The following is a 25947-nucleotide window of genomic DNA, read 5'->3' as shown; positions in this document are numbered from 1 at the left end:
AGTGAATTTTTTCAATATGTCTTGATGATAGTAGTTAGTCTAGTAGTCCTAAAGTACCACATGATAAACTCTGCAATCATTCCTTATCACCTACCTTACCACGTCCAAATTCTTCTGCTTGGGTATAAAGGTTATTAATAATATCTATTGTTTATTGAACACCAGCTCTGGGCCAGGCGCATTCATTCGTTTTTAATGTAACTTTCTCTATTCCATATAACTCCTCTCTTTCCTTTATTTGCACTTATATTTAGCTTTATATAATTTTACACTTGGTTATATTACTATGTTCATATATCTGCATATATATTTCCTATCTTTCCAGTCTTAGTGCATAGTGCCACCATCTATTTAGTCATTCAAGACACAAACTACTTGGTGAGCCTAAACTCCTTTCCCTTGTTCTCCAGATCTAATTGGTGATCAAGTCCCATCAATTTCATACCATCATGTTTCTTGCGTGGTATCTGTAAATATATATCTGTATATATATTTACAACATAGTATATAATCAAAGAGAGGTGTGATAAGGATGGCTTGACTAAAAAGATTAGGAAAATCTGGTAACTAAAGGGAGTGGTTACTGCATATGTTTCACCTAGGATTTCATATGCAGTTCTTAAAAGTGTATATTCAGGCCAGGCGTGGTGGCTCATGCCTATAATTCCAGCACTTTGGGAGGCCAAAGTGGGCAGATCACTTGAGGTCAGGAGTTCAAGACCAGCCTGGCCAACATGGCAAACCCTGTCTCTACTAAAAATACAAAAAAAAAAAAAAAAAAAAAATTAGCTGGACGTGGTGGCACGTGCCTGTAATCCCAGCTACTCCGGAGTCTGAGGTGGGAGGATCAGAAGGATTGCTTGAACCCGGGAGGCAGAGGTTGCAATGAGCTAAGATTGTGCCACTAGGTGACAGAGCAAGACCCTGTTGCAAAAACAAAAATGAATATTCAGATAATTTGCAGTAAAAAACCAATTACCTTAACTACTTCCAATAATGTCTGTTTATCTTTGTGACTGCAAAATAAGTTTCTCCAGGAAAAAGTAGGTAATACATAAATGTGCTCATCGATTTTAAAATGGAATTAACATTAAATTCCCTTGAGTTATGGATTATTGCTTTTATTCTAGATTTTATTCAACTGAGTATTAATTTTAAAGTTCTGTTTTATACAAAAATTAGTTAGATGCAGGCTGGGCGCAGTGGCTCACGCCTGTAATCCCAGCACTTTGGGAGGCCAAGGCGGGCGGATCACCTGAGGTCAGGATTTCGAGACCAGCCTGGTCAACATGGCGAAACCCTGTCTCTACTAAAAATACAAAAAACTAGCTGGGCGTGGTGGCGAGCGCCTGTAATTCCAGCTACTCAGAAGGCTGAGGCAGGAGAATCACTTGAACCCTGGAGGCGGAGGTTGCAGTGAGCAGAGATTGCGCCATTGCACTCCAGCCTGGGCAACAAGAGGGAGACACTGTCTCAAAAAAAAAAATAAAAAAAAAAATAAAACATTGGCTGGATGCGGTAGCACGCTCCTGTAGTCCCAGCTACTCAGGAGGCTGAGATAGGAGAATCGCTTGAATCAGGGAGGCAGAGGTTGCAGTGAGCCAAGATTATGCCACTGCACTCCAGCCTGGGCGACAGAGCAAGACTCTCAAACAACAACAACAACAAAAACAAACAAACTCTTAAAATACTCTAAATTGGTTATAACATTTTTAAAAAGCCAACAGAGGAAGAGAACAAAGATGCTACTGACCTGAATAGGAAGCCAGCATTAAAGTTAATTATCCAGCCAGACGTGGCAACTCACACCTGGAATCCCAGCACTTTGGGAGACTGAGGTGGGCGAATCCCTTGAGCCCAGGGGTCTTGACCCTAAGAGTTCAAGACCAGTCTGGCCAACATGGTGAAACCCTGTCTCTACTAGAAATACAAAAATTAGCCAGGCATGGTGGCCCGCATCTGTAATCCCAGCTACTCAGGAGGCTGAGGCGGGAGAACTGCTTGAATCAGGGAGGCAGAGGTTGCAGGAAGCTGGGATCGTGTCTCTACACTCCAGCCTGGGCGACAGAGGGAGACCCTGTCTCAAACAAACAAACAAACAAACAAAAGAACTCTTACCAGGACTGACCAAAACAGGAGTTGGGACTCCCTTCTTGGAGCGTGGAAACTGCACCAGCCCAGAGGAACCGGTTAGAAGAAAAGGGTTGGGATGTGATTTCAAAGACAGAGTACAATCTGGGCTCTGCCATTTAGTAGTTTTGAGCTACTTAATCTCAATAAAAATTGATTCCCTTACATGTAAAATGAGGGGGGAATAATTACCCCACAGTGCTGTTGTGAGAAATAAATAAATAAATGTAATGTATTATGCACATAATATCATCTGCCTTGTTATACACCAGGATTCCACCATTTAACAAGCTGTGTGACCAGGGGCAAATTAGCCTCTATGTGCTTCAGTCTCTTTGTCGTCAGTTAACTACGATGATAATAATTCTTCCTCCATGAATTATTATAAGGATTAAATGAGATAATACCTGAAAAACACTTTTTAAAAAGCCTGGCACACAGAGAATGGTCAATAAGGATTAACTATTAATATTGTTATTCATGCTAAAGAATTAGAGCTTTTCACATTTCTGTATCTCCTCCTGTCCTTTGGCAGCATAGAGAAAGAAAAGTTGCTAAGCTTGATTCTATGGAGGGAAATTTAGAAAGATAATAAAGAACTGAAAGGAACAGGAACTTCTATGGTCATAGAATGAGTTCCTCTTTACATCATCAAAGGAAGATCTTACTGCACAGGTCCTCAAGTGACCAGAAGCTGTCACTATGACATTTTCTGTACTAACAGCTTGAAGTATTCTATAGTAGGGGTAAAATCACTAAATAGGTTTATATTTGTTTATTTTTAATATAGTTAGTCAGAATATAATGACCTGAACATTTTACTATAATTTGTACTCTTATCATGACACCTCAAATTTCAAAACCTTAAGTATTTCCAGAAAGAATTCTGACCATATTCCCCTAGATTTTAAACTGTTTCCTTTAATGTTCTTTAAATGACGATGGCTAATTTAGCTGAAGGTGAATTGATTTTCATTAGGTTGCTTGGTTTTTTTCCTAGACTCCCCTCGAGATTTTATAGTCCTTGATGTATCGATTCACTAAACATTTTTGAGAGGCTCCTATGTACAAGACATTTGATAGGATCTACAGGTAAAACACCTCCTGTTCTCAGGAATCTGAAATTTATTAGCTAAGCTATGTGAAAATCTATAATATGGAGAAGAGAGTTAAAAAAAAAAAAAAGCAGGAAACAAAATAAAGGGTTAGAAGATGTCAGGGAAGTACAAGATAAATCCCTGACCTGGGGAAGACTGAATGCACGGAAAAGGAGGACTTTTGCTGGGCCTGGAAGAAAGAATAGGATTAGGAAACATGGGGGAGAGGAGTGGGAGAAAAGAGAAATTCGAAATTCTAGGTGGAAGCAATAGAGCAAGCAAAGGCACACAGATGTGAAGACATTGGGCATATTTGTGGACCAAATACTTCAGTTGGGCTGAGCCATAGCATATGTATTTTTTTCTCACACAATTGTTACAAATGGAGATAAAAATCAAAAAGTATAAAATTCACCTTTTATTTATTTTATTATTTATTATTTTATTTTGTATAATTTTAATATGGAACACTTCACGAATTATCATGTCATCCTTGCACAGGGGCCAGGCTAGTCTTCTCTATATCATTCCAATTTTAATATATGTGCTGTCGAAGTAAGCACTAAAATTCACCTTTTGAAAGTGTAGAATTGACTGGGTTTTTAGTGTATTCACAAAGTTGTGCCACATCTCCACTATGTAATTTCAGAACATCTTCATCACCTCCAAAAAGAAATCTATTAGCAGACACTCCCTGTTAACGCCATTAGTCTCGGAGTTGGCAGGCCCACCCAGTGGGCTCTGCCGGGAGCCCTCAGGCAAAGGCTCCCAGGTGCTTGCTGTTGGAAGCCCCTGAAAGGGCATGCATGGGAATGGTGAGCATGGAGGGATACTGGCAGGGTACCTAATGCATTTGCTACATAGGGCTTCGATGTCTGTCTTACAGATCTGCATCTCTATCCTTGATCTTTCTATAAGCACCTGAATGTCCCACAGAAAGACCACAAATTCAAAGTGTCCCTAATTGAACTCATCTTTTCCTTGTAACCTGTTCCTCTTCCTATATTTCCAATCTTAGTGCATGGTACCGCCATCTGTTTATCCAAGACAGAACCTACTAAGTCAGCCTAAACTCTTTTCCCTTGTTCTCTAGATCTAATTGGTGACCAAGTCCCATCAATTTCGTACCATTATGTTTCTTGTATGGTATCTCTTTTCTTCTTTTCCAGTGTCTCTTAGTTCAGGCCTTAACTAGCCCTCACCTGGTCCACTGAAATGATGTTCTAAGGTTTCCTACCTCAAATATTCTCTTCTGTTAATTTTAAGAATTGATACATGTGGCGATAATTGTCTCCCCTCTGCTACCTGGTAAGTACTTCCAATATTCATTCACTTCAAGTTTCTCCTCTATAAGACCTTCCCTGTCCACTCCAGGTCATATGGGAATCATTATTCCTTTCTTTGTGCTCCTGGCATGTTCCTTCATAGCACCTGTGACACTGTATTGCACAACTATTTATCTTACTAAACCACATGCTTCTGGAGCGCCGAAGCCATAGTTAATTTATCCATATATCCATTGCAGAGTGCCTTGCACAGTATTAATGCTCCACTGACATGGTTGAGTGTTAGAGGTTTGGGAATCATTGCATAGGGTAGAGAATGAAACTATGGGAAGGGATGAAATTTCCCTTAGGGAAGTCCAGGAGCAGGAATTACATTTGTCGAGATCCTACTCTGCTGAAGGAAGCAGGACTTTAGGTTTGGCCCCAGAGACTCTGCACTTTCCACTAATTATGTAAAGACTGAAGAAGGTCCATTCTACTTGGCAATTACAAGTTAGTTTGTTAATTCTGGTGAGAGAAGTCAGGAGAAGATTGAGGGCCAAAGCCAGACTGCAGTGAATTGATGGGGTAATTTTTAGGTGAGAAGAGGACATAGAAAGTACACTGGTGATTTTCAGATTTTCAGATATCAATAACCTATAAATTTGTTAAAAAATGGAGACTAAGCAAGTTGCCAACTTCTTGTTTTACCAATTAAGAACACTGAAGCAAAGCAACACTTCAGCATCACTAATCATTAGGGAAATGCAAATCCAAACCATAGTGAGATATCTCCTCACATTCATAAGGATAGCTACTGTGAAAAAAAAGAAAACAACAAGTGTTAGCAAAGATGTAGGGAGATTGAAACTCTTAGGCACTGTTTGTGGGAATGTGAAATGGTGCAGCCGCTATGGTGATTCCTCAAAAAATTCAAAGTAGGGTTACCATATGATTTGGCAATTCTACTTATGGATATACATCTAAAAGAATTGAAAGCAGGGTCTTGAAGAGATATTTATACACAAATCTCCATAGAAGCATTATTAAGAATAGCCAAAAGATGGAAGCAACCCAAGTTTCCATCAATGGATGGGTGGATAAGCAAAATGTGGTATACACATAAAACAGAATATTACTCAGCCTTAAAAAGGAAGGAAATTCTGAGACATGCTATACCATGGGTGAACCTTCAAGACATTATGTTAAGTGAAATAAGACAGTTTCAGAGAGACAAATACTGTATAATTCCACTTATGTGAGGTATGTACTTAGAATAGTCAAATTCACAGAGACAGAAAGAATGGTGGTTGCTAGAGGCTTGGGGGAAGAGAGAATGTAAAGTTATTGTTTAATGGGTGCAGTTTCAGTTTTGCGAGATGAAAATAATTCTAGCGGTGGATAGTAGTGATGGTTGCAGAAAAATGTAAATGTGTTTAATGAACTGAATGTATTTAATGTTAAGATGGCAAATTTTATGTTGTATGTATTTTACCACAATGAAACAAGAGAGCAAGACAATAAAAGACAAACCCGAGAACCTACAACTGATTATTCCCAAATATGGAGGAAGAATGTAAGATCAAAGATCAGACTTTGATTAAATATAATTGTCATATTAACAACATTTAAAATAATGTTCTCCTTTTGCAACGAACTGACCAAGCATAATCATGGACAGGCATTAATATGGAACTAGCATTTGGGAACTAATGGTGTAGATTACATTAAAAAAATGGAAGTGAAGGGAAAGAGAGTAATAATTAAAGGAGGTATCAGGGTCAAGGGAAGATCATTGTCTGCTTGTCGTTAGCCTACTGGTTAGGCTGTACATTATATACTGTAATGAATCAAATATTTCTCCATATTTGTGGCAGGCACTAGGTTTTATAATCGTAAGGTATGTGTTTTTAGACATAATATTTTTCAAGAACTTACTATACTACCAGGTGCCTGCCATTTAAGGATTACATTATCATAATTTTTTTTACACCTGCAAAGGATATGCTAAAGATGTATGCATGTGTGTACTATAAAATAATAGTATTCTATAGCTATCTGCATAATTGAATAAAGATTAACATGTAATCCTAGCACACAGAGAAGTTTTATAATTAGGCTATCGTCTATCCACTTTACCAGGTTTCCCTCATATTTTCAGTCTCTAAAAATCCTGAATAGGCCGGGCACAGTGGCTCACGCCTATAATCCCAGAACTCTGGGAGGCCGAGACAGCAGATCATCTGAGATCAGGAGTTCGAGACCAGCCTGACTAACATGGAGAAACCCTGTCTCCACTAAAAATACAAAATTAGCAGGGTGTGGTGGCGCATGCCTGTAATCCTAGCTACTTGGGAGGCTGAGACAGGAGAATCGCTTGAACCTGGGAGGCGGAGGTTGCGGTGAGCTGAGATCGTGCCATTGTACTCCAGCCTGGGCAACAAGAGCAAAACTCCATCTCAAAAAGAAAAAAAAATCCTGAATAATAATTGTTACTGCATTCTTTATCTATGGCTTAATCTTTTTTTTTTTTTTTTTTTTTTTGAGACGGAGTCTCACTCTGTAGCCCAGGCTAGAATGCAGTGGCATGATCTTGGCTCACTACAGCCTCTGTCTCCCAGGTTCAAACGATTCTCCCGCCTCAGCCTCCCGAGTAGCTGGGATTATAGGCATGCGCCATTACACCCGGCTAATTTTTGTATTTTTGGTAGAGACGGGGGTCTCACCGTTTTAACCACGATGGTCTTGAACTCCTGACCTCAAATGATTCGCCTGCCTCGGCCTCCCAATGTGCTGGGATTACAGGCGTGAGCCACCATGCCCTGCCTATGGCTTAGTCTTGAATGTCATTTATTTCCTGCCTGAGACATTAGTTTGTTTCTCTGATTGATGGTCATTTTCTCTAATCAAATAATAGAATAAAAAGAAGACCATTTTGCCTTACAGTGGAATGAAGATGTACAGTTCTCTTATGGCCCCTCCTTTTTGCTTATGAAATTTCCTTTTGGCCCCCTTTCTAAAATTACTACTGTGCTTCTTCCTGATTGTAATACAGATCTAATATTGTTAGAAGGAAATTTTTTGGAGGACTAAACAAAGATATTATAAGAGGCAATTAATCTCTTTTCCTTTCTCACAGATCTCTAAATTCAAACTTTAGTGTTCTGCATAATAGGTATGTGATTTACTGAGGGAGAACCATAAAAGATCAAGGTTTGGGCAGTAACAGAAGGGGATTAGTCTTACTGAAATTCTGTGCTGAGTAATTTAAGCTTCTTTTTTAGGGAAATTTAGGTATACTCTTGGCCTGGTGCTACTAATCATGAGCTCTGTTGAAATGCTTTCCCAAACATTAAAATTGAAGATGGATTAGTTCATCTAATTTATTATAATCTGAACAATAGCATGTATATGAACCGTAGTGTTGAAAGGATTTTTTATGACCACAATCTGTACTAAGTATTACTAAAACATTCAAAATACTTTGCGAATGTTTTCACATATAAAAATAAAACAAACAGCATAAATTCAATCTAAATTTAAGCAAAAATTAGATATTTATAGGAGCATATGTGGTTTTAGGGCCGAATTTGAGTTATGGTGTTATGTTGCAACTTTCTACTATTATTATTGTTAATAGCTATGTGTGGCATAGCCAGCTTGTTTTTAAAATAACTGTTGCTATTTTTTGTGAATCTGTGTCATTTTTATTTGCTTAATTAATGTTCTATTTTGGACCCTGTGGAAAGAGGTTTTAGAGCCTTTCTTCCTCTTACTTGACACTGATGGGCCTAACCTGAGTCTTAAAAGCAAACTTTTTTTTTTGTTGTTTGTTTGGTATGACTTGAAAATTACTCTTAGAATGATTGTTCTTTATGAAAAGCCAGGAAGAGACGAATTAACAAGCACAATTAACATTATAAGATTGAGAGAAAAGATGCTTTTTCAGTTGTCTGATAACAGTCTGTGTAGCCTGATCAGTAGGAAGATATCACAATTTCATATCTTTAAAACATGGATAAGTAGAATATAACACCGTAGAAAATCCACAAATGACCCCAAAGCAAAAGACAACTGAGTGCCTTCGTCTTGACTTTAGATTATATTAATTTACATTTGGCATTTAATTTTTTTGAAAAAAATGTCCCTTTCCCCCTTCTACTAATAGATATGATATTAGATATATGATTAAAGGAGACAAAAATACAAAAATGAATACTGTGCTTAAAATCTACAGAAAAATTACTTTCAATGGTATCTGATTTTAACTTCAGTAAAAGCTTTCCTCAGCTTATTGAAAGTTAGATTTTAATAGCTACTTTAATTTTCTCCTCTGAAACTATAAAAGCCTGTAGGGTAGAGTAAAAGTACACAGCCTGCAACTGAATCAGCTTTACATGGCTTTGAATAGATGACTTAACCTTGTACCTTAACTTTTTTATCATTAACAATGAGGATAATAATAATATCTCTCATCATACTTATTTATAGAAGTAGGTCTCAAAAACACATTATTGACATACTTAACATCTCTGATCATATTTTTAACTTATGCTATAAAAATTTAGTAACTCTGAATGAAAAATTCTTGAACTAACAGCCTTTTACCTTTCATGTTCTATCATTAATATGTTGCAGAAGGCTGGGTGTAGTGGCTCATACCTGTAATTTCAGCACTTTGGGAGGCCAAGGTGGGTGGATTGCTTGAGGTCAGAAGATCGAGATCAGCCTGGCTAACATGGTGAAACCCTGTCTCTACTAAAAATACAAAAATTAGCTTGGTGTGGTGTTGCACGCACACCTGTAGTCCCAGCTGCTCAAGAGGCTAAGGTGTGAGAATCACTTGAACCCTGGAGGCGGAGGTTGCACTGAGCCAAGATCATGCCACTATGCTCCAGCCTGGGTGACAGAGCAAGAAACTGTTTCGCAAAAAAAAAAAAAAAAAAATTTATATATATATATATATATATATATGAAATTGGTGCTTTATCTTATTTGATCCCACAAGATGCAAAAAATTAAACATAGATGAAATTTTTTGAATAAAATGTCAACCTGTATGCTTCTATAAATATACAGACTTAAACATTATATGCATAGATACTTCCTGTAACAATCAATTGTTTGTAACTTCACATCATAGTTTAGGTACTGTGTAGATCAGTGCTGTCTATTCTGTGAGCTGTAAGGAATGAATTTTGTGTGTGAGTCTTTATCTTTTGGTGGGCTAGGTGTCAGAGCCCCGGCATTAGAAGGTGGTCGACTTGCAGATTGGTGAGAATTTACTGACAACAGTATAGGTTTGAAAAGGAAAGTTTTACTAGGTAGAAAGAAAGCCGCAGAAGAATGCAGCAGGGCACCTCAGCAAGGGAGGAATTGTGGTGGATTTTCCCTTAGGCGTGTTTATGAACCTTAAAGCGGGAGTTTAATGTTAATTTGGACCCTATTAGCCACGTAGGTCATGATAAATGGTTAAATTTGTAGGCATTTTGGTGCCTTGATGTCAGCAAGTGTTGCATAATGAGTTTCAACATACATACATTCTGGAGATGTATGGAAATTCTAGTTACTCATAAATTTTTGAGAAAGAAGCCTGGAACCAGATGCCCGCTTTAGATAACAGGGAAGTCTAATTACTTCTAAATTCCTCAGACGAGGAGTTTTTTCCTCTGGATGGCTGGCTTGACGGTCACCAGGTGACCTTCACTCTCCTCATCTTTGATTCTACTTCTCATCTCCTGGAGTGCACTGAAATTTCTTACTAGAGATTAATTTCTTTGGATCTTGAACACTTTTGGTTTTCAGAGCTCTCAGAGAAAAACTGATCAAAAGCATGATAAATTATTAAAGGATAAAAGGAATGTTGTTTGAGGGGCATAATTAGTGTTGGTGAAAGGAATCAGGGTTTATGGGGACTGTTTCTCTTTCCTTCTTTGAGAGGACACTGCATGTTATTTAATAGGACTGGGAAGCGAGAGGGCCAGAAAACCAGAGAAGAGGAATGTGTTTTTTCCTAGCTTTTATTGCCACCTTGACCTGACCTCTGATATGGTGAAAGAAGTTGGGAATATTTACAGAAAATCTGGATTTCTGAGATTTCTAAGGAACACTAAAAATCTGACTCTGGACTGCAGAGGCAAATACTTTAATTTTTCACTCTGCTATCGAAAGAGGTGGCGGACAGATTCAAACAAGAATATAATGTAAGACTCTTTACATTCTCTGACTATTAAAGGAACAAAAGGCAGGGTGCTTCAGTACTAGACTTGCATGGGGCCAAAAAGTTGTGGGAAAGTTGGGGGGTTTTAATTTAAGCTGCCTACTTCATAATTTGTCTAAGGCTGGGCCACTTTCCCAATCTTTTTTGCTGTTATCCTCAGGGCCTTATGAAATAACTACAATGCAACATGACTATTAATGTTATAGTTAATCTGATTATACGATTTTTGCTGATGTATTTCTCAAAGTGTGTGACTTAATGCAATGATTCTCAGCCACGGCTGCATGTTAGAATCACCTGGGGAGCTTTTAAGCAATCTGATGCCCAGACCACACACCAGGCTAATAATATCAGAATCTCTGGGGGTGGAAGCCAGACAGCACCATTTTTTAAAAAAGGCTTTCTAGATAATTTCCATGTGTAGCTACAGTTGTAAGCATTGGTTTAATGTATTATCATCTGTCTCTCTCAAGTAGAATGGTTTTAACATAGTGATTCTCAAATGTTTTGGTCTCAGGACTCCTCGCATTAGTAACAGTAATTGAGGACCACAAACAGCTTTCATTTATGTGGACCATGTCTATCAATATTTATTGTATTGAAAATTAGAACAGGCATTTTACAAATATTTAATTATGGATTTATTTTAAAAGAATAAAGCCATTGCATCTAAAGAAACATGTTTTATGAAAAAATATATTTTCTAAAGTAAAAAGAGTTTAGTGAGAAGATTGGCATTTAAAAAAAGTCTCTTTAATTTCTGACTTTTTAGATGACAACCGGATTTCCATATTTGCTTATGCATTCCATCTGTTGTGATATATTATTTTGGTTGAAGTACATGAATAAAATTTGACCCCACACGGACATGTAGTAGGAAAAAGGAAGAGTATTTGAATAGCCTTTTCAGGTAACTGTGGATAATCTTCTTCATTATTAAATCAAAACATGACAAATGTTAGTGTCATAAAAGGTAAAACTTAAAATCTGCTTCTAAATACATGTTTTTATTCCATTACATTAAAATCCACTGGGTGTCTCTTATACTTTGAATGGAACTTTTCTTTGTGACTCTGTAACATGGTGAATTGAGCATTTGGAAAATATTGCTTCACTGAGTTATGCAGATATTCCAAATATTGAGCATTTCATTATATATAATAAATAATCACATTTGTTAAAATCACCAATTTTGTCATAAAAGTTGTTACATATCAGGAAACTGTCAAGCTTATGGTAGCAGATACAAGTTATCCAAAATTCCAATTTTTACTTGAAAGATCCAATTTTATCACTGGCAACAAACAGTGTCAGTTATTTTCCTTCAAGGCATAGGCGCACTTTATTCATTTTCAAATGTCTGCCAAATATCCAAGTCTGAATAATCATAATTTATCAGTCATTGTTCTTTCAATTAAATTGGAATTTCATGAAAAAAGTAGCAAGTTCACTATGCTTCTCTCTCTCTCTCTCTTTTTCTTTTTTTGAGACTGTCTCTGTCTGTCGCCCAGGCTGGAGTGCAGTGGTGTGATCTCTGCTTACTGCAAACTCTGTCTCCCAGGTTCAAGCGATTCTCCTTCCTCAGTCTCTGGAGTAGCTGTGACTACAGGTGCCCGCCACCACGCCCAGCTAATTTTTGTATTTTTAGTAGAGATGGGGGTTTCACCCTGTTGGCCAGGCTGGTCTCGAACTCCTAACCTCAAGTGATCCACCTGCTTTGTCCTCCCAAAGTGTTGGGATTACAGGTGTGGGCCACTGAGGCCCACTATACTTCTCAAACAATGGTACAAATGCTTTTCTTTGAGACAATTGCCCTTTGGTGTGCGGCAGAAGTGTTTTATTTCTACCTCCTATTTTCCCACGTGAGTATAAAAAGCTGCATACTCTCAATTTGTGCTTCCAGTTAAGATGGAACTGGATTTGTCATCCCACCTAAAATATATTAAAAATGGTATTCACAATGGATTGGATAAAGAAAATGCCACACACACACGCACACACCCTGAAATACTACCCAGAAATTAAAAATAATAAATTTTTTTCTTTTGTAGCAACATGGGTGGAACTGGAGGCCATTATCTTTAGTGAAATAGCTCAAATAGCACATGTTCTCACTTGTAAGTGGAAGCTAAATAATGTGTACACAATGACATGAAGAGCAGAATAATAGACATTGGCGACTTGGAAGGGTAGGAGGGTAGGAGGGATGAGAAATTACCTGATGGGTAAATGTATACTATGTTTTCAGGTGATGCTTACACTAAAAGCCCAGACTTCCCCACTGTGCAGTATATCCATGTACCAAAACTGCTCTTGTACTCTCTAAGTGTATAAAAATTTTTAAAATGATGTTCAAATATTGGAAAAGAGGTATCACAGGAAAGTGGTGAGAAAAGGGAAAATGAAATGAGATGAGCCTGATGTTTTCTCCAGCTTACCGCTTTGAGAGTTTCCAGGATGCAGTGCAGGTAGGAGGAATCCACACAGAGCTGGTGGTCTCCATGAGATGAAAAGGCAGACTTGAGGAGCTGTCTCTCCTCCTGTACTCTGTCCTGCTAGATTTAAAATCTAGCTTCATGGAGAGAGAGCTTCAGAAGGCAGTAAAACAACAATTTTATTACTTCATCAATGACATTCTTAAGTGAAACTGGCTCTTTTATCTTTCTCTTCTTCTTTTTTTTTTTTTCTTTATGCATGGCAGTGAAAAATACAATGATGGCTGGGCACAGTGGCTTACATCTGTAATCCCAGCACTTTGGGAGGCCGAGGCAGGTAGATCACCTGAGGTCAGGAGTTTGAGACCAGCCTGACCAACATGGTGAAACCCTGTCTCTACTAAAAATACAAAAATTAGCCGGGTATGGTGGTGCATGCCTGTAATCCCATTTACTCAGGAGGCTGAGATAGGAGAATTGCTTGAACTTGGGAGGCGGAGGCTGTAGGGAGCCGAGATCGCACCATGGCACTCTAGCCTGGGAAATAAGAGTGAAACTCCTTAAAAAAAAAAGAAAAATACAATGACTACAAGTATAGATTTTCCTCCTCAATAGTACAGTTTTGTGTCCTGTCTTGATAGTTGCTAAGGTGCCAGCATTTTTACCCATCATTGCTTTTGCAACATCAGTGCAAAGTCTATACAGTAGAAAAGGTGAATCTTGTTTTGGTATTATTATAAAAGTTGATTTGACTTTGGAGATAGCCAAGAGGGTCTTGGGGAATCCCCAGTATCCATGGACCACACTTTTGAAAACTATTGTTTTAATAGAACCTTCTGGTCATTACTACTTTGGTCTAATGGCATCACTTTAAAGGTGGGACTGGGTGTAGGAACATCCTGCCATGGCAGCTTCATGGAGAAGATCTGTTTTGGCAATTGGGTCTTTCATTTCCTTCACATCACAGTATAGAATCTATAATATAATGGAAGTAAAAATTTCTCCACTTGAGAACAGTGTTATCACTATATATACAACACATTTTTTCCATGACGAAAAACAGAGTCTGAAACTTTAATTAAAATGGAGAAGTCATTAGTTATCTTCCATAGGAAGAGTTTGAAGAAAGCAAAAGTTGAAGTAGGGCAAAAATAGCAGATATAAGGGATTTCTAAAAGTTTCCCAAATGAAGGAAGAAAGAAAAGAATGAGCGAAGGAAAGGAGAAGGATATTTAATGTGTAAGACACTAGAAAAGATATGCATAAGGAATGAAGTGATACATACATAGTGGTGTTGGATTTGTAGATTCGTGGAAAGTTGTCAGAAAAGCTCACATATAAAAAAAACCAATGTATTGAAATCCGTCTCACTAGCTATGTGGAATGTTTTAGATTTGTACCAGATAAAATACATGGATGCGTTTGTGGTGGATACAGGAGATGCGCTGCCCAGATCTGCCCCCAGGGAAGGACCCTGCTCCAGCTGTTGGAGGCCGGCTGGCCCACAGCCTCTAGCAGTCAAGCTCTTTTGGCTGGAAAGCCGCTTGCAGGAAATCACTCCACGGAGGCGCAGAGATAAGGCCCCAGCCATTTTGGCCCAGTATGGAACAACTTTGACCGTCTTTTTCAGCTTCAGGACTCCCATGGAGTTGGGTGAGGTTGTTGGGCCCGCTTTGCTGCTAACTTCTCCCTCTGTTCTCTCCTGTTCCCCTTCTTCCTCCCACAGGGGTTTGTCCCAAGGGCACTCCCTAATACACATCCTGCATGTTAAACTCTTGTCTCAGAGTCTGCTTCCTGTAGATACCAAACTGTAAGAACATCTTATTGACTTAAATATAACCAAAACTGGAGAACCTTAGGAAACAGAAAATCATCATTACATTATGTGCTAACATTTTAGCTTATTTCTATATTTCTTGTTTTGAATTGCTTATACTTAGCATGATAGTACCTCTCACATTTTGTTTCATTTAGGTTTGCTATTTCCACGTTCTCTTTCTTATAGGAACCATATTGTGAAAAGACATAAAAGTAATAGGGTTAAAAAAAAAAAGGCTCTTTATTTCCCAGCCACTCAGGAAATGCGCTGTTTCAAGGTTGACCCAGGCAGCAAGGGAGGAACTGTATTGGGGAATGTGACAGTGGTTTAATTCTGAAACTGGAGTCAATAGAAAGTTCTGAAGGGGTCTGATGATCAGAACTGTCTGTGGGTGTAATAAAGGTGTATTTAATTTTATTTAAGCCTGGAGATTTAAATTGTCACTCAAAACCCCCAGACATGAATAGGGTTAGCAAATTTGTACACGAGGAAAGGAGTTATTTACATCCTGTCTTCTCCTACAGTTCCAGAGGAGGCAGAACACTGTATTTCCAGGCAAGCCCTCTCTTTAAAAACTCACAGCCAAGACTGGGAAGACAGAGTGAGTGGGTAGGCCTTCTGGCAGCCTCCTTACCTTCAAATCTTTGCTCTCTGTGAAATGGTTCTGCTTCAGTGTCATTGTTCTGATTTTTCTGGGAACTAGATGTTACTGGGAGATGACTGAGAGCAGGCCAAGCCCTGATCCTCACTGTGGAAGCAAAAGAGGCTGGTGAAAGTCACTGTCCTGACAACTTGGACCAGAAACTTACAGACAAAACTGAAATGTTTTCCTGCCCTAGGATTATCTGGATAACAATGACCTTTGATGTTACAAAGTAAAAGAATCGTGTTTGGCTTTTCCTTTTGGGGCCATGCCTTGGAGAAGATGACTCCTTCAGAGCCGCTGTGAATATTTTAGATCTCATTATTTCAGATAATTACTTTGACCATCCTTTTCAATTTGAGAGTATGATGTGAGGCAAGGCAACTATTTGTGAGAAAAAAGAGAAAAGGCAAAGACGCACTGTCATACTTTTGCTTGTGGGTTCCAGTCCAGGCTTTCTATGGGGGGTGGGGGGGGGGTGTCTCAGTTTCCCCGTCTGTAAAATAGGATTAGTGGATTAAATCCGGGAAGGTTGGACAAACACCTACCAAGGACGGTGCCTGGTGCAGTGGTCAGCAGACATCGATTCCCTGTCCACCCCTTCTTTAGGAGCTGTGGGAAACACTTCATAACTCCCCAGGGTCTGGTGAACCCTTCCTCCCTTTTCTATTCCCTGTTTTGGCGTTGGAGATCATAAAAAGGCTCTTCCATGTCTCTTCCTTCCTTCCTTTCACCTTCTCCAAGAGAAGGAAGTGGCCGCCTTTGTTAGCTTGGGTTCAGAAGCTTGTGTCTGTCACCTAGGGCCGCCCAGCCCCGGCGTTTGCGAAGGTCCGGGGTAGGAGGGCTGCAGCCTGCGCGACGCGGCGGGAGGCGACCCGGAGGCTATGGGAAGGCGGGCGCAGTCGACCCAAGGGTGGAGAAGAGGGAAGGCGAAGGACGCGCGTTCCCGGGCTCGTGACCGCCAGCGGCCCGGGGAACCCGCTCCCAGACAGCATCGGAGAGATGGCAGGCGGAGGACACCGGCGCGTCGTGGACACCCTCCACCTGCTGCTGCTGGTGGCCGCCCTGCCCTGGGCATCCAGGGGGGTCAGTCCGAGTGCCTCAGCCTGGCCAGAGGAGAAGGTGAGGGGCTGTTTCTGCGTAGTTGTACTTGAGCGGCTCTGGTCCGGTGCGGGGTCCCCCGGCCCGGTCAGCCCTACCTAGGCAGAGCGGGAGGCGGGGCAGGGCCGCGGTCCCCAGCCCAGGCACCGGCGCCCCACCCGGCGCCCGGAGGAGTCGGGGCTCTGCCTACTCGCCGGGGTGCCTCGGCCGGTCCGGGGCTGTTCTGGAGACGCCAGGGGGGCTGGGTGATGTCACTGGCCTCCCCTAGGCTGCGGTCTGATGGGGGTGCTGATAGGCACAGGAAATGTGTCTCGCCAGCGGCTGCTGAGCCGGGAGGCGAAGGCGCATCGCTGCGCCACCGCCCACTCGGGACCCGCGAGGGCAACGGAGCCGGCGCTCCGGGGCCGCCAGGGTGCGGGGCGCGCCTGGGGGTGTGCCCACAGCTCCCCCGCAGCTTCATGCAAGGATGCTGCTGGGGCTCTGAAGTGTCCCTACAGTCTCAGGACGGATGTGTATTGTTTGTTTTAGATTTTTAAAAGGAGCAACTCGGCAGGAAGGACCTTTACTGGAGACCTGCTTACTTTAAAAGCCTTTTTTCCCCCCCTTAAAAGAGGGTACCTGCTATTTTCAGAGAAAATGGATCTAGTTTTAGGTAGAAATCGCATATAAGGAACTTAGGATAAAAGTGATTTGCAAGTTCTCTCTGTAAGAAGTATATGGGTTCACAATTACTTCCTTTTCTTGTGTAACAATTTTGAAATCATGAAATTGCTAAGGGATTGTGCAAATATTAATGATGTCAGCATAAAATAGTATGTTATAGGAATATTAAGAAAAGCAGCAAAGTGAAGCCTTATAAACTTTGGCAGTGTTATTGAGCAGACCTTTTACACACTTAGAGTATGCCTGTATTTACTCAAATGTTTGAAATACAGGGCACACTGGTGAATGCCCACTCCTACCCAGCTACATGCATACGTATATGAATAGCCCATTTCAATTCTTCGGATCTAATGTCATCACCACTCAGGGGTCACAGCAGGCCCCACTTACACATGGAGACCACAGGCCACAGGGAACCTGGTGGCAGTGAGGGAAGTCTGTAACATAAGAATAACTTTATTATAAGGAAAACAACTTCCCATGGGGGCCCATGAAGAAGAACGTGGAACGACACACAAAAAAATCCTCTCTTTGACTTCACTGAGAATACCTTTCCGGTCAGAAATTGGGAAGAGAACATCACAAACTAGAATATGGAGCCACACCAAATGTGTCTTTGTGGTACATCTAAATGGAAGGGAATAAATGAGATGGAAACTGAACAAACCACTCTGAAAAGATCATTTGTAGGTGTGTGTAGGCAGGGGCTATTTATGGGTGGGAAAAGGTGCTGTGATTCTTAAAATATTTTAAACCAATGAGAATTTAACTTTTGAGAAACCTCTTTTAAAGCATGAATCCCTTTTATATTTATTTTAAGAAGTTTCTGATCACCGTTCCATTGAGAAACTGAATGTTTTCAAATCATTAAAAGCGAATGACAATCAGCCATCACATTTCCCAGTTTCTAGCTTCCTCCCCTTATTCTGCAGACCCTTCACAAAGTCTTGCAGCCTGGGTGATGAATTGGCCCACACTAAAATATGTGCCTTCCTACTTTTTATGGTGTTCGACTATTTTAATCATATGATGTATGTCTTTGGTACACTGGTCTGCTAACAGCTGAGGTGTGGTAAAGAAAGCATCGATTTTGAAATCCATTTCCTTCGTTTTGAAATAAAGGTGTGTCTCTTTCAGTGGCTTTGAATATGTAAAAGCAGATCAACTCTAGTTTATGGTGGCATTCAGAGACCATGATTTGATTATATATTTGAAACCTGGAAACAATTTTTCCATAGTAACAATATTCTAAATTGTTAAACTCCCAGGTGGGCACACACGTGTGTACTTAGACACACTGGCATCTGGGTATGGGGTGTGTTTTATATATATATATATATCCACCTCACTTGAACTTCACAGCAACCCCCATGAGGAAGGTACATTCATCCTCAATTTATGGTTGAGGAAACCTGACAACTATTACCGCAGCGAACTGAAGAGCTAGGGTTTGGCTTAAGCCCTGATCTCTCCTTTCTTCTTCTATGCTTTTCTAATGGTAGATGAGTCCTGGCTGATGTACCCGGAACAGTGCCCAGGTAGTGCAAAAGTGTGGGGCTAGCAGGGAAGTTGGAGGGCCAGATGAAGAGCTTACTCTCTCTTTCTGGGTCAGGGTGGACCCTAAATGGCATTCCAAAACAGGTAGTTTGGTTTTGGTACCTTCTCTTCTGACACCCCCTATTTTCTCCTTTCCTTGATCTCCCTCGTGCAGCTTAAAGGTCATCATTATCCTGGGTGTTGATCCATATTCCAGAGTTACTTCTTCTGAACCTTCCCCAGGTGTTTTGGTCACCAGTCTTATTCCTTTAGTACAGGCCCATTCCTTTAGTACAACATTGTCAACCAGCTGTTAAACAGAACCTCATTAAATCATTCCTCCTTAGGTGCAAATGACTGATGGCTTTTGAGGGCTTTATATGTTCTTTAAAAAATATTAGTTCCAATAAACTAAAAAGTCTGGCTTCTATTGAAGTCTTCTAATTATAAAGTTGACGTGCTCATTTTAGAAAACTTGGAAAATACAGAAAAATACACTAAAAAGAAAACTAATGTCACCCATAATCCCACTATTCAGAGAAAATGGCTATTAACCATTTTGGTGTTTTTATTTCTATTTCTCTCTCTCTCTCTCTGCGTGTGTGTGTGTGTGTGTGTGTGTGTGTGTTGTTGTTGTTGTTGCATTCTAATGGAAGCAACGATTGAGACTCTCAGGCAGTGACGTGGAAGTCAGTCGGGGACTGGGTGTTGGTAGGGAGAGAAAGACAAAATGTCATTTTGGAGCCTTACCGTCTGGTTGGTAAGTACTATGAGATCCATTTTACAGATGTGGACTCTTTCCTAGTCACAGCTAATAAGCGAGGGAGCTGAGATTTCACCCTAAGCTGTCGTGGTTAAAGCCTGCACTGCTCTGCTTTTAAGTAGAGGGCTGCTTGCATTTAAAAAAAGACAGATGTTGTCTTGTTCAGTTCCTAACTATTCCCCCACTGAATTTTTAATATCAGTGGCATCTCACACACAGAAGGAGTTCAATAACTGCTGATTGAAATGACTTTGCAGACAGACAGAGGTGTTAATCTGAGAATTGCCTGGGAGACACTCATATAGAATAGAAACTGGACTTGCATTGGCTGCATTTCTGTAATGATCTCCCTTTAATTCAGTCTTTTGGAACCTCAAAACCCTTTGCAAGCTGGGCCAACTCTATCAATTATGTAATTAAAACCCTCTTTAAAACCACATGATTAGCCTAGAGGAGATGCTTCAGGATATCTGGTTCACACTTTTGGCTGAAAGATTCTTGCCACTCAGAGCAGACTTATTGTCCTTTCTGTCTGGATGAAAAGACAAGGCAGGGGCTGTAACAGAGCCTCATTCCTCTGAGAACACCTGCACCAATAGAAAATTGTCTAAGTGTCTTTTAACTGAGATAAACCTACAATAAATTGGGGTTTGCATTTACCATTGGGCTTAACTTTGTTTTTGCCTGAGTTACTTTCCCCCTGCTGAGCTCACTCTTTCTTTCCAGCTTTTTCCTCTTACTCATTCATCTCATCTCCACCTAAATTTGTATATTTATTGAGTTCTGAGAATAAGACCCCTTAAACATTGAATGCATGCTATTTAGGTTGGGAAAGTTAAATGCTTTTCCACACAGGGCTTTAATGAATAGAAGGCTTAAGTAATTGACTGAGTGTAGTTGGTTGTTTCCTCTTCTCTGTCCTTCAGTTACTGGAAGCTTATAGCTCTGCGATTTTACAGGGGCATCTTTGCCCCCAGAGGGGCGAGGAGAGTCAGGGCTCTTTACTGAAGAATATTAATTAAATGGTTGAGCCCAGGAGGTTGAGGAGCAAACACATGTAAGTCTCTAGATCCATGAGCATCAATAGGCCTGGCCTGTCTGCTGGATTTACCCTTTAGTTATCCAATAAGCATTTTTTGGTGCTATTTGCCAATTAGGTTTCATCTGCAGTATCTCTTGTAGTTAGAGATGCTTGGGGGAGGGGGCATTTATTTTGTTCCTGTTTTTTCTTAAATATCTTAAGAGCTCTTTCAAGCCTCTAGAAACCAGCTATTTAAACACAAGTGATTTCATTTCACTCTGGACATGGAGTGAAAGCTTCTATCCACAGTGACCAGATGGGCTTTGGGATAGAGTATTGGACAGTAAATAGACAAGGAGCCACGAGTAAACAGCTTTTGACACAACAGTTTTTGTTGTCATAGTGACTGCTTGGGTCAACCCAGCTCTTCATCATCAGAAACATCGAATGTCAGAAATTCAAAAAGAGCAAAGCCCAATAACATTGAACCACAGCACTTCCTGGCCATTGCAGCAGGTAGCCACCTGTCTCTTCTATCTTTATGCTTGTTTGTGCATTCAACAGACTTGTTATTTACAATGGCAGAAAAATGCCCATGTTACTTTCTTATTATATAAATAGAGTCTTAGCAAAGATAATTTTAGAAAGATAGTTCATCTGTTGATTGCTTTTTTGATTAATTTGCCCAATATTTATCAAATGCTCAAGATGAACCAGGCCCTGTGTGGCCTGTGTGGGAGAGAGAGGTAAACAACAGAGAGAGAGGGAGTTCCAGCCCTTATGGAGCTGATGTCTTGTATGAAAGACAGACATTAAACAAGCAAACACACAAAGAAGTGGCCTCCAAGCTGCAAGCTGAAGTGAGCAGGAGTTAGCCAGGTGAAGAGGAAGGGAAACAGCTTGTAAGGCAGAAAGCACCGCAGATGCCAAAGCCTCATGGGGGCAGAACCTCAGAGCATTTGGGGCCTGGCCAAATGCCAGAGTGACCGAAGCATGGTGAGCAAGGGTGAGGGGGGAGACCAGACAGGCTTCTGTTGGCCGGGTTGAGTAATAATTAACCGTGGAAGTCTTCTGACCTCTTGCCTCCATATTCTTCTTATCCCCTCGCACATTTCTATTGCTTTGTCTTTCAGCTTCAGCTTTCTTTTCCACCTGCTGTTTGGGAGCTGGCATGAGGACTTAGATTCTGGAGGTACCAAGGGATTTAAAGCCCGCACTGACAAGTTTATCAAGGAAATATATTTAAAAATGTCCTACCAATAAACAAAGACAAATCTTCTGATGTTCAGGCACAGCATCAATATTCAGGAATAAACTGGAAGTGCATAAATGAGACAGTGAGGCAGAGTAAAACTAGCACGGGATTGGAAATCCACAGAGGGGGGATCTTTTTGTGGATTTACCTATAACTCTCCTTCAACCTCAGGAAGTCAACTGGTTTCTATGAATCTCAATTTCCACTAATATAAATGAAGGGGGTTGGAGACTAGAGCATCTCTAAGTGGCTTTTCCAACTTTAAAACTCATTCTATGGCTCTTTAGTGTTTGATAGAAGGAAATAATAACTAACACATTGAATACTTACTATGGCTGTTTACATATGTTAGTTCACTTAATTCTAGTTACTCTAGGATTCAGGTATTATTACCTCTGTTTTACAGATGAGGAAATTGAGCCTTAATGAGGTTTAGTAACCTGGAAAGAGTTACAGCTAGTAGGTGGTGGGGTGCTGAGTTGAGAGGCTGAGTTGAGAGAGTCTGTCTGATACTATAGCCCATGCTCTTTGCATGGTAAGTACTGGAAAGTAAACAGCCATCTCAGAGTGTAGATGATTGTAAATAATTAGGCAATAAACATTCTCTGAAGTCCAGTTTCACACCAGTCCCATGGAGTGGATCACAGGGAATGAAAATACTTGCATTACTACTTAAGCGTATCCAACTAACGCTGGTCCTGAAAGGAACTATAAAATAGGCCTCTCCTAATTTCTGTTTTGCCTTCCAAATAATTCAATATTCTTATGTCATCTTCATCCTTCCCCTTAGGGAAGAAGTCATCTGATCAATTGTTCTCTTCCTGTTGAGGAGGAGTAACACATTCCATTATTAGGTGCCTGATAAACATGTAATGAGTGAATGGTTCATCATTACCAGTATCAAAAGAATATACAGTATGTGTGAAGTCATCCAAAATACAAATTTGAATGTTATGTGAACTTTAATGGAATTTAAAAATGATTTTAATTGAAGTTAAAAAGTTTACTATTTAGTTGGCTATAGACTCACCAAGCTCAGGCTGAAAGGAATTGCAACAATCATCTGAGTTGGCACTGTCTAATAGAAATAATGACTCGGGCTGGGTGCGGTGGCTCACACCTGTAATCCCAGCAATTTGGGAGGCCAGAGGCCAAGGCAGGTGGATCAACTGAGGTTGGGAGTTCGAGACCAGCCTGACCAATATGATGAAACCCCACCTCTACTAAAAATACAAAAATTAGCTGGGCATGGTGGCATGCACCTGTAATCCCAGCTACTCGGGAGGTTGAGACAAGAGAATTGCTTGAACCCAGGAGGCGGAGGTTGCAGTGAGCCAAGATCATGCCATTGTACTCCAGCCTGGGCAACAAGAGTGAAACTCCATCTAAAATAATAATAATAAAAAAAGAAATAATGACTCAGCTACTCAGGGGACTGAGGTGGGAGGATTGCTTGAGCCCAGGAGGTGGAGGTTGCAGTGAGCCAGATTGCACCACTGCACTCCAGCCTGGGTGACAGAGAGAAACCCTAACTTAAAAAAAAAAAAAAAAGATTATGAAAGAAACATATGTAATTTTAATTTTTCTAGTAGCTACATTAAAAAAGTGAAAAAGGAGTAAAATTAATTTTAGTAATATACTTCATTTAACCTAATATGTCAAAAAATTACCATTTCAACATGTAATCATTATAAAATTTTGAATTAGGCTTGCTATTAAAATCCTATTAAAATTCGAGGACCCCTTAATTTGTGGCTCATCTATAAAGTCTTCCCTGACTACTCTTCCTCTAAACTGTGTAAGATTTACTTAGGCTAACAGTTGGGTTTTAAAATTATTTTTAAAATTTTTATTGAGACAGGGTCTCCTTCTGTTGCCCAGCTGGAGGGCTCAGTAACACAGCTCACTGCAACCTCGACCTCCTGGGCTGAAGCAATCCTCCCACCTCAGCCTTCCTGAGTAGCTAGAACAACGGGCATGCACCAATGCGTCACCACACCCACCCAAGTTTTTCATTTTTTGTAGAGACAAGGTCTCATTATGTTGCCATGGCTGGTCTCAAAATCCTGGGCTCAAGCAGTCCTCTTGCCTCAGCCTCCCAAAGTGCTGGGATTACAGGCTTGAGCCACTGTGCCTGGCCCTAACAGCCCAATTTTAAAGTTGAGTAGATTAATTTACTTCATTTGTCATAAAGTTCTCCCTTATTTTGAAGTTTTAAGCAATTAATTGCAAACATGTCAGAGTCTTAAACATATTATGAAACCATAGCTAGTTAAATGATTTCATTCAATCCTCAGAATTATCACCAACCAGCCATTTTGAATTCATCGGCTCTTCGGCAAATTGCAGAAGGCACCAGTATCTCTGAAATGTGGCAAAATGACTTACAGCCATTGCTGATAGAGCGATACCCGGGATCCCCTGGAAGCTATGCTGCTCGTCAGGTGAGAACATGGGACACAAACCTCAAGCTTGTGTGAATACTTTGCTTTCCCATGAGGGATAATGTTATGGCTGAAGTTCTGAGGTGTCTAATACTCAGATCTGTCATCTCCTTATTCACCAAATACTCAACCAAGAAAAATCAAATGACTGAGAGTACATGTCTGTTCTGAATGAAGTGGTACATTTTTTTTTTTTTTTTTTTTTTTTTTGAGACAGAGTCTCGCTCTGTCGCGCAGGCTGGAGTGCAGTGGCGCAATCTCGGCTCACTGCAAGCTCCGCCTCCCGGGTTTACGCCATTCTCCTGCCTCAGCCTCTCCGAGTAGCTGGGACTACAGGCGCCTGCCACCACGCCCGGCTAATTTTTTGTATTTTTAGTAGAGACGGGGTTTCACCGTGGTCTTGATCTCCTGACCTCGTGATCCGCCCGCCTTGGCCTCCCAAAGTGCTGCGATTACAAGCGTGAGCCACCGTGCCCGGCCCAAGTGGTACACGTTAATGTCAATAGTTTGTGTGTGAAATCTCTATTTGGGGTACAACATTACACAGTCCTTCACTCTTGACCATTCAATAACACACCCCGAGGCTCCCAACTAAGTTTTCTTGAATCCTAAACAATGAACAGCAACAGGCTTAGGGAGTCCTTGCTTAAAGGTTCTAGGTCAAGAGTATTATTGTACTGTCAGGCCATCACTCGCCTTAGGGGAATTGTATTCTCCCTGGAGGGAGAGTTAAGGCTGGTGATAAGCTACATTTCTCCAGGGCAGTGCTTCTCAAACTTCTGACTCTGACACAAAGTAAAAAAAAAGTGAATTTTACATTTTATACACACTAACGTACTGGCATATTTAACTGAAACAAAACTTCCATGAAAAATATTCTTATTGCATTTTACTGCAATATGGTCAGTTCTATTTTATTGGTTCTTAAAAAATGCTGGTCATAACCCACTAAACTGATTTCAAGACCCATTGATTTTACCGCTGTTGTGGAGGGTAGAATAAGCTGGGCCAGACCTTGAATGTCTCTTTGCCTCCCTGATGTCAGTCTTCTTATGCAATCTGAAACCTCACCTCTGAATATCTGTTTTTTTCAAACTAGCCCCATTTTAAGGGGCCGCTTGGGAAGGAATGGGACTGGCCCTTGCCATCGTCTTCTGAAACTCCTCAGGCAAAAGACCTTGGCGCCCACTGCTGTGCCCAGAGTGAGAACTGCAAGGCGCAGGTGCCCAGCTCTTGAGCTCTTCCTTTCGATTTCAGAGTCTCCCTCTGTCACCAAGGCTGGAGTGCAGTGGCGCGATCTCGGTTCCCTGCAACCTCCACCTCCTGGGTTCACGCTATTCTCCTGCCTCAGCCTCCCGAGTAGCTGGGACTGCAGGCGCACGCCACCATGCCCAGCTAATTTTTGTATTTTTAGTAGAGACGGGGTTTCGCCACGTTGGCCAGGATGGTCTCTATCTCCTGACCTCGTGATCCGCCCGCCTCGGCCTCTCAAAGTGCTGGGATTACAGGCGTGAGCCACCGCGTCTGGCTGAGCTCTTCCTTTCTGCCCAGTGTA

The 25947-nt window shown here is 40.8% G+C and overlaps 1 protein-coding gene and 1 non-coding gene across 5 annotated transcripts in view; one reads left to right on the top strand and one right to left on the bottom strand.

Moving 5' to 3' along the window:
- Window positions 1–25947, top strand: part of QPCT (glutaminyl-peptide cyclotransferase) — a 48168-nt gene that overhangs the window by 3178 nt on the left and 19043 nt on the right. For 2 of the 4 annotated variants that reach the window (XM_063618164.1, XM_055243681.2), the window contains exons 2-3: window positions 16411–16731; window positions 24246–24392. In XM_063618164.1, coding sequence (XP_063474234.1) covers window positions 16612–16731; window positions 24246–24392 — 267 coding nt within the window. In that variant the 5' untranslated portion in view covers window positions 16411–16611. Of the gene's footprint in view, window positions 1–16410; window positions 16732–21096; window positions 21210–21826; window positions 21886–24245; window positions 24393–25947 lie in introns of all 4 variants that reach the window. The other 2 variants (XM_055243682.2, XM_063618165.1) reach the window with 2 other exon arrangements.
- On the bottom strand, window positions 3684–3790 carry LOC129463254 (U6 spliceosomal RNA). Its single transcript, XR_008651063.1, has one exon. It is a non-coding gene; the product is annotated as a U6 spliceosomal RNA (small nuclear RNA).

The sequence above is a fragment of the Symphalangus syndactylus genome, chromosome 14 (genome assembly GCF_028878055.3).
Source record: "Symphalangus syndactylus isolate Jambi chromosome 14, NHGRI_mSymSyn1-v2.1_pri, whole genome shotgun sequence".
Classification (NCBI taxonomy): Eukaryota; Metazoa; Chordata; class Mammalia; order Primates; family Hylobatidae; genus Symphalangus; species Symphalangus syndactylus.
This window is presented reverse-complemented; position numbering and strand designations above follow the sequence as displayed.